The 17,245-nt window shown below is 35.9% G+C and overlaps 1 protein-coding gene across 2 annotated transcripts; it reads left to right on the forward strand.

The window, feature by feature from the left end:
• The first annotated feature begins 5,220 nt into the window (after window positions 1-5,220).
• LOC148778915 (protein NLP9-like) lies at window positions 5,221-15,500 on the forward strand. Of its 2 annotated transcripts, none has more exons than XM_088857179.1 (5): window positions 5,221-7,920; window positions 9,041-9,082; window positions 9,256-9,957; window positions 13,180-13,303; window positions 14,135-15,500. In XM_088857179.1, the coding sequence occupies exons 1-5, from the start codon at window positions 6,820-6,822 to the stop codon at window positions 15,241-15,243; spliced, it is 3,078 nt and encodes a 1,025-aa protein (XP_088713305.1). In that variant the 5' UTR covers window positions 5,221-6,819; the 3' UTR covers window positions 15,244-15,500. The 2 variants fall into 2 exon arrangements, with proteins under 2 accessions (XP_088713305.1, XP_088713304.1); XM_088857178.1 differs by having other exon boundaries at window positions 5,625-7,920; window positions 9,041-9,121.
• Window positions 15,501-17,245: the final 1,745 nt, after the last annotated feature.

Genomic DNA, 17,245 nt, shown 5'->3' on the forward strand with positions numbered 1-17,245 from the left:
AGAAATTTTGATTTAGGGTTTCTATAATTTCCCTTAAACTTATGAAATAGTCCTTGGTATTGAGATGTGTATTGGCACATGTACAAATACGAGTATCAGAAACATTAATCGTTTTGAAAGTGTAAGTGAGAATGAAGTTTGATGCTTATCGATGCATTAATTTTAAAACCAACTTTTTAGATGCGAGGCTCGTCCATCATTTGGATAAAATAGAAGGTGGGATTCTAAATGACACTAAATATCTCCATCATTTAGATAAAATAGAAGGTGGGATTCTAGATGACATTAAATATTAATAATATGTTTAAAATAACGCTAAAAGAGAAAGATAATTTCTTGTATGTTCAACACGTGCCAAAACACTATAATCACACGGACCTTGTTACATGGGTAAAAAAGGTTACATAATCAAATAATTGTTATTAGAAAGCTAGAATCCAACCAACAAATTAGAGATAAGATAACACAAAACGTGAATATGGAAAAGTCAAAAGATTTTTATGCTCCCGCATGACATGTCCCCGCTGACTTCACCGAGAGGGGAAAAAGGAAAAAAATGCAAAAAGAAACGTCCCTTAGAGAGAACTCATATTAGGAAATAGGAATATTTTTTAGATTTAAAATTTTAGAGATATAACATAAAAGATTTTGACATCAAATAGTTGGGATAAGGTTTGGAAGATGATGATGGCCATGAATTTAAAAATCCATGATCATCTTCAAAAAAAAAAAAAATTGTACTCTATGTGCCTTAAAAAAAATGACATAATAATATTTGCACAGGTACCATCCAATGTTTGAGGGAAAAGACCTAGATGTTCAACAACTTAAAATCCAATTGTTTTCTTTATAATAATCATCTAGTGAGACTCAGATAGATCCCAAAAATTTTGACAAAAAAATAAAAAGTCCTCCCAAGTGGCTATTTGGGCGGCCGAGCCGCTGAGGGAGCTATTCCACAGTCAGCTCCAGCAGGAATATGCTATACGCGCTCTATGGGCTTCGAACACTCCTACCAGCTTCCAGAATTTTATTTTTTCATATCAAAAGTACAAGTCTTTTAATTGTTAATTTAGAGAGAGATTGATGGAGATAGAGGGAGATAGAGTTGTTGATTTAGAGAGAGAGAGAGTATTTCTTAAGCTAGTAGTCTTAAAATAAAATAAAATAAAAAACATAAAAAACAAAACAAAACCTTGAGTATGGGATTTCACGTTTTAAAAACCTTCCCGTGCTTAATTGCTATTCATGATCTAATGCTATTTCCACTTCTCTTTCTCAAGTAGATGCGGCAACGGGTTCGGTTGGGTCAAATCCGACCCGGACCTATATATATATATATATATATATATATATTTATTTATTTATTTATTTACATGTATTATTTTATATGGAGCCGAGGCTCTAAACAATCAAATTTTAGCCTACTTAAAAAATATTATTAGAAGAGGTCGTTTTGATGCTTCAATATCATCAAATCGATCATCTCGACGTCAATATGCATGGACATGAGAAAAAAATAGATGTCAAGTTTTGGAAATAGTGCATCTTGTAATACATTTTTTTACTGTCAATTTTCAAGATTTTCATAGATATGCTCAATCTACACTATTTTTTAAGCTTTAAATTTTATAATTAAAGATGAGAATACGTTTAAAGGCTGTAGCAAATATTTCCAATATTAAAACCACATTTTTCGACACTATTTGAAAGAGCGCTTTACTTTTATTGTTTAGAGCCTCAGCTCTATACAAACCCCACCAATTATTTAAATATCATAACTGAAAATATAATTATATTTAGTGAAATATTAATTAAATATTATTATTTAAATAATAACACTATTCGAGTCACCGTGAACATACCCAAATATTGTTCGGGTCTAATATTTGGACCTGGGCCCAACCGGCCAGATCCAAATCTTGGACCCTATATCTGAAACTTGGTCGGGTCCATTGCCACCCGTATTTCCATTCCCATTGGTTCTAGTGAGTTCCAACGTATATTTGAGAGGAGAGAGAAAGGTTTCCTTTAATCGAGTGCATTTCAATTTATGAATCAATTGATGGTTGATAGATCGGGACTAGAGGGAGAGTCCTACTTGATTAAGTGCGCTTCGACTAATTATAGAGAGTGAGTAGAGAGAGGTTTTATTCCGTTGAAAATGCATCTCCACTGTATTTGGGAAAAGTTTATATAGAACCGAGTCTATAAACAATCAAATTTTAGCCTACCTACAAAACTTCCCTAGTGTTGTTTTGATGCTCAAATATCTTCAAATTGACCATCTCGATATCAGGATGTATGGACATGAGAAAAAAAATGGATTGCAAGTTTTGAAAATAGTGTATTTTGTAATGTATTTTTGGACCGACAATTTTTAAGATTTTCAAGTTTTCATAGATATGTCGATCGATATTAGTTTTGAAGTTTTAAACTTTATAAATAAGTATGAAAATGAATGTTAAGGCTATCAATGATGTTTCCAATATTAAAATCACATTTAAAGACACTATTTGAAGGTAGGCTCTAATTTGATTGTTTACAATCTAGGCTCTATGCAAACCGCACTCTAATCTAAATACATATCTAACCCTCAAACCATTTCTCCATGCATGGAAAGAGAATCTTATTTCGTGTAAATTTATAGAGAGGTTCCTCTTTCATCCAAGTGCATTTCTAATCATTTCCCATGTTAGAGGGGGATCATATATATAGACTAATTATCTTTGTTACCGGATGTTATGATTATTTTTAGTCTTTAAATGTCAAATTGGATAGCTTGGGTTGCATCCTAAACATTGATTATGGCATTAAGCTAGTTGACTGTAGCAAACAAGAAGTCATAACAAAAAAAATAAAAACTAAAATAAACTCGATGCTCTGGTCTCAAGGCCTTTACCTTTTGAAAAAAAAGGAAAATTTGATATGAGGTTGTAATTTTACTTATAGAAATATGGTATAAATTTATATTATCTTAAAAGACATGTTATTTTGTAACATTGTCTTAAAATATATATTGCATCTATATGGTCCAATTAATGCATAATATCACAACCTGATTTGCAGAAGTAAGGTTGTCACGTTATATAAGCTACACCTTTAAATAAAAAAATGTACTTTGTCTCACCTAGCTCAATTTTTGGCTAAACAGGACAATGTATAACATCACAACCTATTTATAAAAGTAAGGTTGCGATCTTATACAACAAGCGGCGCTCTTTAAAAAATATTACGTCAAGGTTGCCTAGGTTAGCTTTATGCTAAACTGGCTGAGCGAGCCACCTACCGGTGGCCTCTCAAGCCAAATCTAGACCACGGCCAAATCTAGACCACGGCCTTGTCTATGGTTGGGACAAGGCTGACAAGGCTTTTGAGACCTAGCCGAGCTTAGGATAGAATTTCAAAAAAAAAAAAAAAAAAAAGACCGGAGTGCATATTTAAAGTTTGAACATGGATGGAGAGAGGGAGAGAGAGTGAGTCAGTGAGTATGATAGCATGTTCAAACATAAAGATACAGAGAGTTCGAATACTTTAGGGTGGTAACAGGTTGGATCGGGTTCGGGTGGACCTAGAATTGGACCAAAAAAATAATAATATGGGACCTAGACCTGAACTTGAATGGACCCGACCAGACGATCGAATCTGAATAGTAAAATATTTATATATTTAATTATATTTAAATATATTTTATTTATTTATTCATTTTTATTTATTTGACAGAAATCAAAGATTACATTAAAGATCTAAAAAGAGATTACAGACTTAGATACCAAAATCTCAGATAAAAATGTACCCCCTTTTGCAAGAAAATATGCCGGCCTATTAGCTTTCCTATACATATGCACAAAGGAGAATACATAAGAACTAGCAATGTCTCAAATTTGTAATAGCACCAATATCAACTCTCAAGGAGACTTATTCTTCCTATTGCACCAATTGAAGGCATTTAGAGAATCCCCTTCAATGATACAGTAATGGCCTAGATTCCTAGCCACCAAAAATTTTAAACCTTGAAGAAGTACATAAAGCTCTGCGTAATTAGTTCTTTCACGAAGAGGACCAACATACGTAAAGATAATACTACTATTCCAAGATCTAACCACACCTCCAAAGCCCGTAAGCCTTGGATTCTCTAATGAACTGCCATCAAAGTTGAGCTTAAAAACTTCATCAACGGCCCGACTTATCTTCCTTTAGGCTTGTATTTAATGAAACCTATCTGAAAAAGATTTGGCAAATTTCTCCTCACATCCACTTCTTAAATATCATGTCCTCCTTTTGTCATAGAAAGATAAAACCAAACTGAATGCAAAATCATTTTTCATAAATTTCTCAAAAGGCTGCCTTGTACCCATCAAAAGTTATTCTATTCCTCTCCTTCCACACCTCCCACAAGATCACGCCTCTCGTGATTTTCCATGTTATCAAACGTAACTGAGGTAAAAAAGAAAGTGACAAATTTGAAAGTAGACCCTCAACCTTTAACGGCATAACCATTGCAATCCAAGCTGACAAAAAAAACAACTCCAGATTCTAGAAGTGAATGGACAGTGGAGAAATAAATGAACACATGTTTCACCGTCCTCCTTACACAACAAACATGCATTTGACAAGATCTTTCTCCTCTTTATGAGATTATCAACTGTCAGAACTTTGTTTTGAACTGCCATCCATAGAAAGCTCGAACTTTAAGAGGTAAATGCCATTTTCCAAACCACAACAACTTCAGGTATAGTCCACCTCCATCGATCATGAAACAGTAATTGATACATCGACTTAACCGAATAGTCTCCACACTATCTCACACTATCTCACACTGTGTCAATATCCCCACACTATCTCATCAGCAGCATTGTGAGAAATATAAATATCATTAAGTAGATTCAATAAGTCAGAGAATTCAGCAAAAATAGAGTATGAAATCCTACTGTATGGAAGATTAATATTCCACACAATCTAGTTTTCCCTGTGTTCGAAATAGTCGGAGACGAACGCATTGGGATTGTTCGAAATAAATAAATTTTATTTATTGAGACCCAAAAAATATTACCAAATTCAAACTCAAATAGTGTTGAAGTATAAAATTTGTACCTATACCCAGACTTAGATTGGATCTACCCGTCGAGTCCCGGATCGGGTCTGGGTCCATTTCTACCCCTAGTTCAATTATTGTCCAACATTTACCTATATAGAGAGAGACAAAGTGCTTGTCCAACCACTTACCTATCCTACGGTTTTCATCACAGAGGAGAGAGCTTTATTAGAGAGGAACCGAGAGCTTTGTCATTAGAGAGAGACAAAGAAAAGAGAGCTTTATGAGAGAGGAACAAGGAGCTTTGTTAGAGGAAGCGAGGGTCTTAGGCTCACGGGATGAACTTCTCCATCGAATTATTAGCAGAGAGAAACAGAGAAGAGAGACGAACAGAGAGCTTTGTCAGAGGAAGCAAGGGTCTTGTATTCACGGGAGGAACTTCTCCATCGAACTTCCCATTTGAAGTTCCGTCATTATAGACGGAACTTTGTTTAAGCCTATAGTGGGAGAAGATCTACAGGGAACTTACCATTATTTTAAACTACTAACCTTTATCAAACAACTACAGTAACAAGTAACTTTTGATGTTCAAGCAACTTCCTATTATCAAACACGCCCATACATGTACACAGAAAGCCTTCCATCCAGGTTCATATTCTTTCTTATATTCTAGAGGGAGGGAATCCAAGTTTATCACGTGGCACCATTATTGAAATTATACCGAATTACCAGGCCATTTGTATAACACATCCTTCCATTTTACCCATTTGCTGCTAACATGTTAACAAGAAGGTTTACTTACTGCTCCTCTGTTAACAAGGTCCACTGGCTCACAACTCATCAAAATCTTCGCTGAGCAATTCCAACCCTTTTTCTTCAACCTTAAGGTAACAATAAACCCTAACTCTTGCCCTAATTTGTTCTCTCCCTATGTAAATTTTTGGGTTTTCGTGGTGGATATCCACATTTTTGGCCTTTACTTTTTTTGGCAAGAAAACCCATATTTGTCTGGACCTTTGAAGCTAGGGTTTCGTTGTTTGGGGAATGAAAGATGGATACAACAGTGGTCCTGCTGATTTGAAAGCTCAGAGTTCGATGTTTCCTTATTTAGAAAGTTCACAGTTTGTCGCCCCTCTTAATAGAACAGTCTAGGGTTTCGCTCCAGTGGAGGCCTCAGCTCTGTGTTATTTGATTAATTGCATTCAGTCGAAAAGGTTGGCGCTTGGATGGAGCTCTTTCCGATGGATTGAACTGGATTTCATGGAGAATGATTCAATTAGTTACATGGGTGCTTTGAATCTGTGTAATTTTATTGCGGCTTGTTTTGTTTCTATTTATGGAAGGGCAGGGGCCCTTTGTTCGAGCTATTTATTCAGTTCAAGCTGTTTAATCGGTTTGGGTGAGAGAAATAGCTTTTGTCATGTTTGAATATGTAACCAAAGTCAAAGAACTACCATGGTTTCTCAAATTCTTGTAGGTGCAAAGAGTCTTTGGGGTTCTGGAAAGCTGGGTTTAGAAAATTCGTGGTCTTGTGTACAGAATCTAGGGGTTTCTTTCAATTAAAACAACTCACAGTGTCTAATACTTCGTATCATAATGGTAAGGATTTGCGGATGCAACAGTTTTGTGTTTGGGTTATGGGATTCCTTTTTGTATACCAAATTGTGGGGTTTCCTCTTTTGAGTGCATAAGGAATGCTTTTTTTTTGTAGAGGTAGAAGTTGTAGGCTTAGTAATTAGCTTACTGTTGTGAACGGTAGTTGAAAGGAAGCTTGAGTGAGAAAAATGGACCACCTATTTGTTCATAGGGCGCCAGGGACTGGTCCTTGGTGTTCTTCTCAAGGTGTCCCTTCTGTACCAGACAATATGGGAGTCGAAGACTCGTTCAGTTTTTCTGAAATCATGGATTTTGATAGCTATGTTGAGCCTTCTGTGGCTGGAGATCAAGTTTCTCCAGTATATGGGTTTAACAATTCGTACCCAATTGGTGATGTACCTACTTATTATGCACCTGTTTCTTCAAACCCAAATAGCAATCCTGCAACTGGTAACTCTCTCGTCGGGTTTGGTGTTCCTTTGGAATATAGAGATCCGGTTACAAATCCAACTGCTAGTTTTTATCCTCGTCCTTTTTCGCCTGAAGAGGAAGTGATAGCTGGAGCTCCGTATTTTAAAACTAATACTAAGAGTGATGCATATGATAGGAAGAATACTTATCAATACGTCTATAAATCACCTGTCGATCCCACTAAGGCCTCATGTTATAGACCATCCGTTAGGCAAGAAGGAGATAATGGTTCCAACTGTGGTTCTTTCGTGGGTCAGAGTGAGCATGAGGAAATTTTGAAAAGAAATATCAATACAAAAGAGTGGATGGTAAAGCAAATGGATAGTCGTCAAAATTTCACCATTCCGAGATCCCCAGGATTAATCCTCTCAGAGAAATTGCTCAAGGCTCTGTCTCTTTTTAGGGGCTACTGTGGTGGGAACATTCTTGCACAAGTTTGGATGCCTGTTAGGCAAGGGGACCAATATGTTCTTACTACTTGTGAGCAACCTTACTTGCTAGACCAGATTCTTGCAGGTTATAGAGAAGTTTCAAGGGGTTTTTTCTTTTCGGCTAAGGGAACAGAAGGTGCATTTCCTGGGCTCCCAGGCCGAGTGTTTATATCTGGATTGCCTGAGTGGACTCCTGATGTGAGTTATTACAAAAGAGCTGAGTATCTGCGAGCTGACCATGCTCGAAGAAATGAGGTTCATGGGTCCCTTGCTTTGCCTGTATTTGAGCCTCATGACTCATCGTGCTTGGCAGTGTTGGAACTCGTCACGACAAAGAAGAAGGCAAGTTTTGGTGAGGAGATGGAGAACATTTGCCATGCACTTCAGGTGTGTTATCTTTCTTTTCTTTCACTTTTTCTTACTTATTCCATGTGGAAATCATTTTCCCATCCATCAAACAACCATGCATTTATCAAATTCAAATACATAAATAATGTGGACAAATGAGAAAGAAATGCAAAAATTAACAATATATTGAATATAAAGATGCAAAACTATTCAAGAATACAACGATCACACTAATTAACAAGTGAAAAAGGACATTCATATTTCAGAAGAATGAAGCCATTTGATCGAACGAAACTAGTTCTTATACACATCATGCAATTCACAATTAGCACAAATAACAACCATTATCAATAGTCTACCACAGAAATAGCAAATTAAACTGTGAGGCAAAACATCATAATTTAAAGTCATAATAATCCAAGTTCCAAAGGTTTTACTTGTTTAGCAATTACAAGCTGAGTACTATCGCATAACACAAAATTACGGACATTTTTTTGTTGAAGTTAAGCATTTTAGAAATAGAAGCTGCGTACCTACATTTGTTTTAGTACTGAATGGATATATTTAATTTATACGCAAAAGCAGTTCGTGATATATATATGCAAAAGCACACACACATGTATGTGGCATGTACACACGCATACCTGAATAGGTACATACATAGATTCATGCATATAAACATACATAACAGTGATATGTACTCCCGTGAACACATGCATGTCGCACGAACACACACATGCATATATGAATAAAAACGTACCTCTATATATGCATATATACATACATAACATGGATATATACACTCTAGGGCACGCACACCCAGGTATCCTAATACGTACATGACATAGAATACATAGTTACATACCTGCACACACACATATAAATACAATCATATGCTTGCACCTTCATATGTTTTTATGTATGTACGTGTTTGTACATCCGATAGCTCATGTTTGTGATGGATATACACACAAACACTTGTATACATGCTCGCATATCTATTTATATATTTTGATATGCTGGTTTCTCTGTGTTTATGCTAGCATCACAGTATGTAATGAACAAGTAGTTGAATAATTGAGGAACTTATTCCTTGGTTTGAAGCAAGTTTGGTTATATTGCATGCTACATTGATATTTATTTCCAAATTGCTTTGCAGGCAGTGAACTTAAGAAGTAGAGAAGCTAAAGTTCACTTCCAGGTATGCCATATGGACTTATTATATTCTTCATTGTTCCCGGTAATCTATTATTTCCACCCTACATGCCATCTGATATTATCATGGATCAAAAAGAAAAATGTCATTTGATATTCTTATTTCATGACTCCCTCAAAGAAGATAATTATTTTCTCACAACCTCTTCTGCATTGCAGATTATTTCAGAGAACCGAAAAGCTGCCTTAGCTGAGATATTGGATCTCTTGAGAGCAGTTTGTCATGCTCATAAGTTGCCATTAGCTCAGACTTGGACCCCATGTAAGCAAAAATTTATGCCAAGACTAGAAGATGGTGAAACTCTTGAAAAGGTTCTCCTATCCATAGAGAAATCTGCATGCTATGCAAATGATCCTCAGCTAGATGGTTTCATGGATGCTTGTGCTGAGAACCACCTTGAGAAAGGGCGGGGAATTGTTGGAAAAGCCCTTCAGTCCAATAAACCATTTTTCTCAAAGGATGTGAAGGAGTACGATATATTAGAGTATCCACTTGCTCATCATGCTCGCCGTTTTGCTCTTTGTGCTGCTGTGGCAATCAGGTTAAGAAGTTCTCACACTAGTGATGATGACTATGTATTAGAGTTCTTTTTGCCCTTGAACTGTACTGGGAGTTTAGAACAACAGCTTGTGTTAAATAACCTTTCAAGCACCATCCAGAGAATATGTCGGAGCTTGAGGACAGTGTCTGAAGCAGAGTTGGCTGAATGCAATACCGTTGGTGTTTTTGGGAAGGATGAACGTAAGAGTTCTTCTTTGATGGGTATGCATGGAAAATGCTCCGATCCACCTTTATCAAAAGCTATGGGGATTCAGAATCCTGTGTTGGACAAAGTGGAAGGAGATGTGGATCATGAACAGGTGGATATTCTGTTGTTCTTTGTCCTTTTCCTTTACTTCCTTATAGGTAAAATTTCCTCTAATCTAATTGACTTATGTTGTACTCATAGTTGATTGGTGTCTGGTCGCCATTGTCCAATGAAATGATGGATGGTGATGGAAAGTGGGACCCACCAAAACAAAACATGACTCAAATAGTGGGTGCCACTCTCTTTCCACTGTCCGTCGTTTCATTGGACAGTTATGTGCAACGGTCACATGAGTATTTCATAGTCCATTGGAGCATGACATTGTTTTCTCTTTGTTTTGACCAGAGTTGTTTTTTTCCGTTTTATTCTTGTTTGGCTAAATAATTAAGGATAGTCCCGGAGATTTAAAAGATGATTCTTTCCCTTCATATTTTTATCATCAAATAGTTGTTCCCCTCTTCAATTAAATGGTAGATGAATTTGCCTATGTTTTATGACAGCTTCTAAGTCATTTTATTTCTGGTTCTTATTATAGTCTTCTTAGTAGCATTGTGATGACACTCCACTCTTGAAGCATTTGACTGGTGATTACATGATGGTTCTTCTTGTGTAATAAGAAGTTGTCAGCCTTGTTGTACTTAAATGCTTGTGACATTTTATAGCCTGGTACAAGTGGGCCATTGATTACATCATAAATGAACTTACCGTTTGCGCGGTGTGCATATGAGATACTTTATTTCTCATGGGTAAATCAAGAAAACTCTGAAACTTTGATCTTTTGGTTGTGAAGTACTGGGAATGCTGTTGATGAGCCCTGATAAATGTCTTGCTTAGTAATTCTTGTCTCTTGCTTAGTAATTCTTGTCTTATTAACATTTTCTGTTTGGCTTTTTGTGGGTACCTCTCCACATATGCTTGTCAATTTTATCCAAATTTGCTGGCAGAAATATTTTAACCTATTTAAACATAGCTTTTGGGTTCATCAGGAAAATAAGTAGGAAAGAAGTTGTTGCAGAAGTTATAAGAAATTTGATAAGATCTGAAATTGTTTGACAATTTATCAAAATAATTTTAGTCATGTTTTAATTTCAATTCATCTGCATAAGATTCTAAAATGGAAAGAACTAATCAAATATACTTTAGTAAAACCTGTGGTCCATGCTTAATTCTTGGCTAGAATTCTATGGATTATAGATGTCAGAGAAAGAAAAATAAAAAAAAAGGAAAAAGGAAAAAAAGAAAGAAAAACAAATGCTACTCTATTTACCACCGAGATTAGTCCTTGTACATAGGTGGATTGGTTGCCAGGCCAAATCGAGTTATCTTAGCTTGGGATAGCATGATTGATTCTGAGCCAGATACAAAGATTTGAAAAGTGCCAGAGTTTTTCTAAACCTCTTTCAGGTGTTTGCTTCCATGGAAATCCAGGACTGCCTACAATGCAAAGAAAATAAAATCCAAGGCTGTCTAGTCTGAGGAGCTTATTTTTGTAACTCGTCAAACCTTTGTGATTCTACAGAGGTAGAAGCTAGAGTAGAGCCTCTTTCATTATGGAAGACTATTAGCTAAATCTGATTCAATAGGCTTTAGTCCAGGGGATTTGCCAAAATCACAGGACAGGTTTCAGTAGAGCCTTCGGATGTGAATTATTCTATTGTCATGTTTGAATGGTAACTAATTCAGCATCATCATCCGAGCCTTATCCCAACTATTTGGGGTCAATAACACAAATTTTGTTCCACTATTCCACTCTATCAAGGGTTGTACCCTAGTCAGACTCTAAGCCACTATATCTATTCTCACTACTTCTATTCACGTTTTTTTGGGGCTTCCCCTTGCCCTTTTAGAGCCTGTTTTAGATCGACGTTGCACATTGCCAGACCACTTAAGTTTACTTTTCTCTTTTTTAGCGCCAATTGGAGCCGCCCCTAAGTTCTATATTTTCTCGTCTTGCCACTCTTCGGTCTCAACATCCTCATCTTTGCTAATTTTATTCTATTGGTATTTGTTTCTTGACTGCCCACCATTCTGCTCTATAAAGCATGGATAGTCTTACAGCCGTCCTATAGAATTTTTCCTTCAGTTCATTGGAATACGACGACCACATAAGACTTGGGAAGCACATCTTCACTTCGACCACCCGAGCCTAATTTTATGCACCTCCATTCTCATTGATTATCGACCCAAATGTCCTACGAAAGGATACTAATTATGATGCATATTCCCTATCTTGTATCGAGTATGAGTGGATTCTTTCTCATTTTAGGTCTCCCTTTTTCCTTGTCTCTATGGTCCATTTATTTGCTGTTTTAATTTCTCTTGCCTATTGAGGTAAGAATTTTTGGTTGTCCTCCTGTGCAGCTTGACGTAACCATTCCCTCTTTGTTGTCTATAAAAATTGTAAACACAAGAACATATCCAGTATGTGGTGTATATGAATAGCATAGTAAATAGAGATACATATGTATGGCACATACTCTTATATTATAGTTAAAATTCGAAAGATATATATATTTTATAATACATAATTAGAGCATGTAGACATAAGGATGTCTGTCACACGTGATGTAATTCGATATGGCCAGTGAAGTTACAGCCATTTCCTGTGCTTGTATCTGTGTTACGTCTCATCTACACTGTGGAGTTCTCAGGGCTGAGGATACCATTTAGTCGATTACTTAATCTAGAAATGCATAACTAACAGTAACAGTGTAGTATAATATAAACTATTGCTTGATACTGCAAGTAGTATTTTTGTATTGATAAACAGGTGTTGTACTACAAGACTAATTTGAGTATCCTAAATTAATATTTGATTGGTGGTTGTAAATTTATCTACAATTGGTGGGTGCTGAAGATTAATGCTATTTGTGATATGGATGTGGTGATGGGTGGTCATGGCTAGTGAACATAAATGGTCATGAGCACACATGTTGCTGAATGCACTGCTTGTTCTGGTGGTTAGGGACTTTTGAACAAGATGTTAAGTGTTGTATAGGGATTTCTTTTGGGTTCTCTAGGCATGGAGCTTTTGTTGTTCTTTTTGTCTCTTTGATGCAAACTTAAATATCAATTAAAAGAAATGTCACTGTTGACATTCTTCTAGTTATACCTGAGCTCAATTAGAGCAATTTTGTCAGCATTTGCTTTTCCTATTAATTTCCATTTTGCTAAGAAGAACAAACATACATTTGTGGATGGATCTTGCATTTACAGCTAATAGTTTGCATTTGCTATCAATAATCTAACAGTAGATTTATTCTTCATCATATAGACCACAACTGACTCAAAAAGACAGTTCGAGAGAAAGCGTAACACTGCAGAAAGGAACATTAGTTTGAGTGTACTTCAACAATACTTTTCTGGAAGCCTGAAGGATGCTGCGAAAAGCATCGGAGGTATGTCTTTCTGTAGTCAATGATTTATATTCCTAGAAATCATGGATAAATTACCATCTTTAGATTATGTGAACGTATTATCACTATCACTAGTGCGTGTTTGGATGTACTCGTTATCACTGATAGTTCACTATTTCAATAAAATTGATCCTGATAATAGATTATTTGTTGTTCATCAGTGTCCTTCATAAAATTATCTGAGACATACTTATAAGCAGTTTCACTTATAAGTTTATCTTAATAAGTTTATCTTTCTGAATTTTTTTTTTACTTTATTTAAAGGCATTTTCTGAAACTCTCATGTTTTAGCCAGAAATAACTCAATAGCTGAAAAACACTAAAAAAGTTTGTATAATTAAATAATATTATATGTATAGGAAAAAGTTTATATGTGGTTGCAACCTTATAGAAGTAAGGTTACAGTAATCTAAACTGTCCATTTTATTTAGATGGTGTGGATTTGACACTATGTTAAAAGACTTGCCACCTATTGACAATGTCTTTAAAGACGTGTCAATCTACACCATCTTAATGTGGACAGTCAAGAACATTAGAACTTGACTTCTACAAGTAAGTTGTGACTGTATATAAACTGTACCTTTATAAATTACAAAACGTATGTACTAGACAACTAACAAAGTAACATAAAGAAGAGTATATTGATTTCAGATAAGATAATCTACTCCAGATAATTGTCATCCAAGCATACCCTAAATATTTATGTGTGTGTGTGAGAGAGAGAGAGAGAGAGAGAGGGAGAGAGAGAAAGAGAGAGTTTGTTTTATCCGTCATGATTTGTATATTTTCCATCAAATGTTTGGTGTTTTGCAGTATGCCCAACCACATTGAAAAGAATATGTAGACAACATGGAATATCAAGATGGCCTTCTCGCAAAATCAACAAAGTGAACCGCTCTCTGAGAAAGCTTCAAATTGTGATCGACTCTGTTCAGGGAGCTGAAGGTTCTTTAAAATTCGATGTCCTCACTGGAGGATTTGTAACAGGCGCTTCCAAATTACATGATGGTGATAACCAAATTCCATTTTCCACTTCTCCAAAAAGCTCACCCATTGTGCTCCTAAATGTAACCCCGAAGAAAAAAGTCAGAGAGGAAGCCGCTTCTTCTATTGAGGAGATACGAAAGTCAGAAATCAATTTTCAATCTTTGCATTCAAACAAAACAGAATTGTCAGGGACCCCAAGTCTTCCTATGGCATTCAAGATTGAGAAAGACCCAGTTAGTGTTTCGCCAATTGGAGTTATCGATGAGCCAAAAGCTGCTACTTCCTTTTGTTCTGGCCTTGAACAAATGCCTTGGGCTTTCTCTCAGACTAATCTGAGAAGTTCCTTTGTAGGTAGAGAAACGTGTGAGAGAATGGACACTAATAAAGACCATATGAGCATAGAGAGCTCTGAATGCCTCATTAGAACAAGGAGCTCAAGCTCTTTGGCTGCAGTCGATGAATTGGAGAATGGGGTTTATGCCATGGATGGGATGGTGGAAAACAACCAGCCCTCCTCATCAGGGATGACTGATTCCTCAAATAGCTCTGGTTCAATGATAAATGGCAGTGCGACTAGCTCCCCCACTATGCCAGTTAGTTGCAAAAGCAAAGTGTATCTGAGAGACGGCAGTTCCAGAGTTACGGTGAAGGCAACGTATAAAGACGATGTTGTGAGGTTCAAATTTCTACCGTGTTTGGGCTATTTTCAGTTGTTTGAGGAAGTCGGCAGGAGGTTCAAGTTATCTATAGGAACATTTCAGCTCAAGTATTTGGATGATGAAGAAGAGTGGGTGCTTTTGATGAATGATTCAGATTTGAATGAGTGCCTTGAGATATTGGAGTCTTATGGAGCTCATAGTGTAAAGCTTATGGTAAGGGATTTGCCTTGTGTCATGGGGAGCTCGGAGGGTAGTACATGTGCCCCTCTTGGATGATCTACTTGGGAGTTTTGAGGTTGGCTTTTAGGAGGAATCTCCGAGTTCTTTTCATGAGAGGGGGGAAGAGTGTTGTACTCGAAGGAGGGAGGGAGAGAGTCTTTGAATGGGGCGAGATGCCCCTTAGCATGTGGCGTCTATACTTGTATAAATATGTATTTGTAAAGAATGTTCGGTCTGGTTAATGCACACCTTTCTATAGCCATGTATAATGATGTATAGAGGTGATTTTTAATATAGGAAATGGTTTCTCTTAATCAATGATGCAGTTTATTTCCTTTTATACCATGAACAATGATAGCATTTGTATGGTAAATGATATCATATTATACAAACCCTACCTTGAGCATCTTCTCTTACTTATTTGAAGGTGTATTGTATATAAAGCCTAATCTCTGGGGTTTATCCACCTAGAACATAAATATTAGAAGAGGAGTTTTACAATATGGTAGGGTTATTAGCATGATTTAATGACAAATTGGGTTCTCTTTCTTCAAAAATAGGGAGCCTGTCATAAACTTGTTGATTTGAAATACCTTTTTGGCGTTTGAAATGTTTTTCTAGAAACCAAGTGGATTTGCAACTTGTTGGAATGCACATACGATTCCAAAATGCATATTGGAGAGTGAAAATTTTTGTTTTTTTTTATCGGGCATATGACAAGTTTAGGGCTTACTTAAAATCAGTGATTTAAAAAAACAGATCGGTGACTTGGATTGGGCATCTTGAAAATTGGTCCGGATCGGTGAATTGGTGGGTTTGGATCATCATTTTATTGTGCGGAAAAAAACCAATGAACTAGTGAAAAAACACATGAAAAAATAGTGAATTGATAAAAAACCGGCCCGGATAAGTGAGGAGTAAGTTTCACCTCAAAAATGAGTAGCCTATCTTGATAGGCTATGTTTTTCTAGAAGTAGACTTGAAACTTCGGAAATGCATTTCAAATTCTAAAATGCATGTTGGATTCTGAAAATGTTTTTACTTTCCTAATCGGATATGTCATGTTCAGGTAAACTTTTTGGAAACCGTCTTTTTTAAGTTTCTAGACAGTAACACTCGTATCTTTTTGAGCGTTTTGAGTATCGTGAAAACTCATTCAGTAAACATCATCATGGTGAGGTATCAAGGCTCAAGCGGTACAACACTAGTATGCATCCTTTATTTGGACCTACAGATCAAGGGTGTTTGTTACTCACCTAACTAAGTCTAGATGTAAGGAAACAAGTGTTCCCATTGGAAAATTGGTTGGTGAGAGTACATTCCATATGAAAATAAGTTGTTTTGATGCTCAAAAATCTCAAATTAATCATTTTGACCTTGAGATGTATGGGCATAAAAAAAAAATGGCTTTCAAATCTTGGAAATAGCACACGTGGATTTTCTAGACAATCAATTTTCAAAATTATTGAGTGTTGATAGATTAGTTCGATCTGCACTATTTTTAAAGCTCTAAATTTTATAATTAAATGTGAAAATAAAATTTAAGGCCATTCCCAAGATTTTTGATAATGGAACAACACTTTCTACACTATTTGAAGGTGTGTTTTAATTTGATTGTTTGGCACTTAAGGTTAAAAAGGCCTTAAAAGAATAAAAAAAAGAAGGAAAAATGTGAAAAAAAAATTGAAAAATGTAATAAAAGTAAATCAAACCTAAAATAACTTTAGAAAAACAAAACAATCTAAAAAAAGTAGAGAAAAAATGGATTTACAAAATCAATTTATAGTTTGGGACATTTTGAAAATGGATTATATACTGTGAAACTATTTATCTTTGTTACAAGGAGGTCAAGTTACTCATAGCCACTAGATGTCAAATTGGATGGCTTGAGATTTGTCATAATGTTCGAAATTCTTTTTTTGAATTATGAATCCAATCAATGACAATTTGATGGCCATCCAATTTGAAATCTGATAGACAAGAGTAATTGCGACTTCCTTGTGCGAAAAGTAAATGGTCCCTTTATATACTTTTCCTTTTAAAAAATTTAAAAAAATAA

The sequence above is a fragment of the Amborella trichopoda genome, unplaced genomic scaffold, assembly GCF_054954075.1.
Source record: "Amborella trichopoda isolate Santa Cruz 75 unplaced genomic scaffold, AtrichopodaSantaCruz75HAP2 v2.0 scaffold_1017, whole genome shotgun sequence".
In the NCBI taxonomy this organism is placed as follows: domain Eukaryota; kingdom Viridiplantae; phylum Streptophyta; class Magnoliopsida; order Amborellales; family Amborellaceae; genus Amborella; species Amborella trichopoda.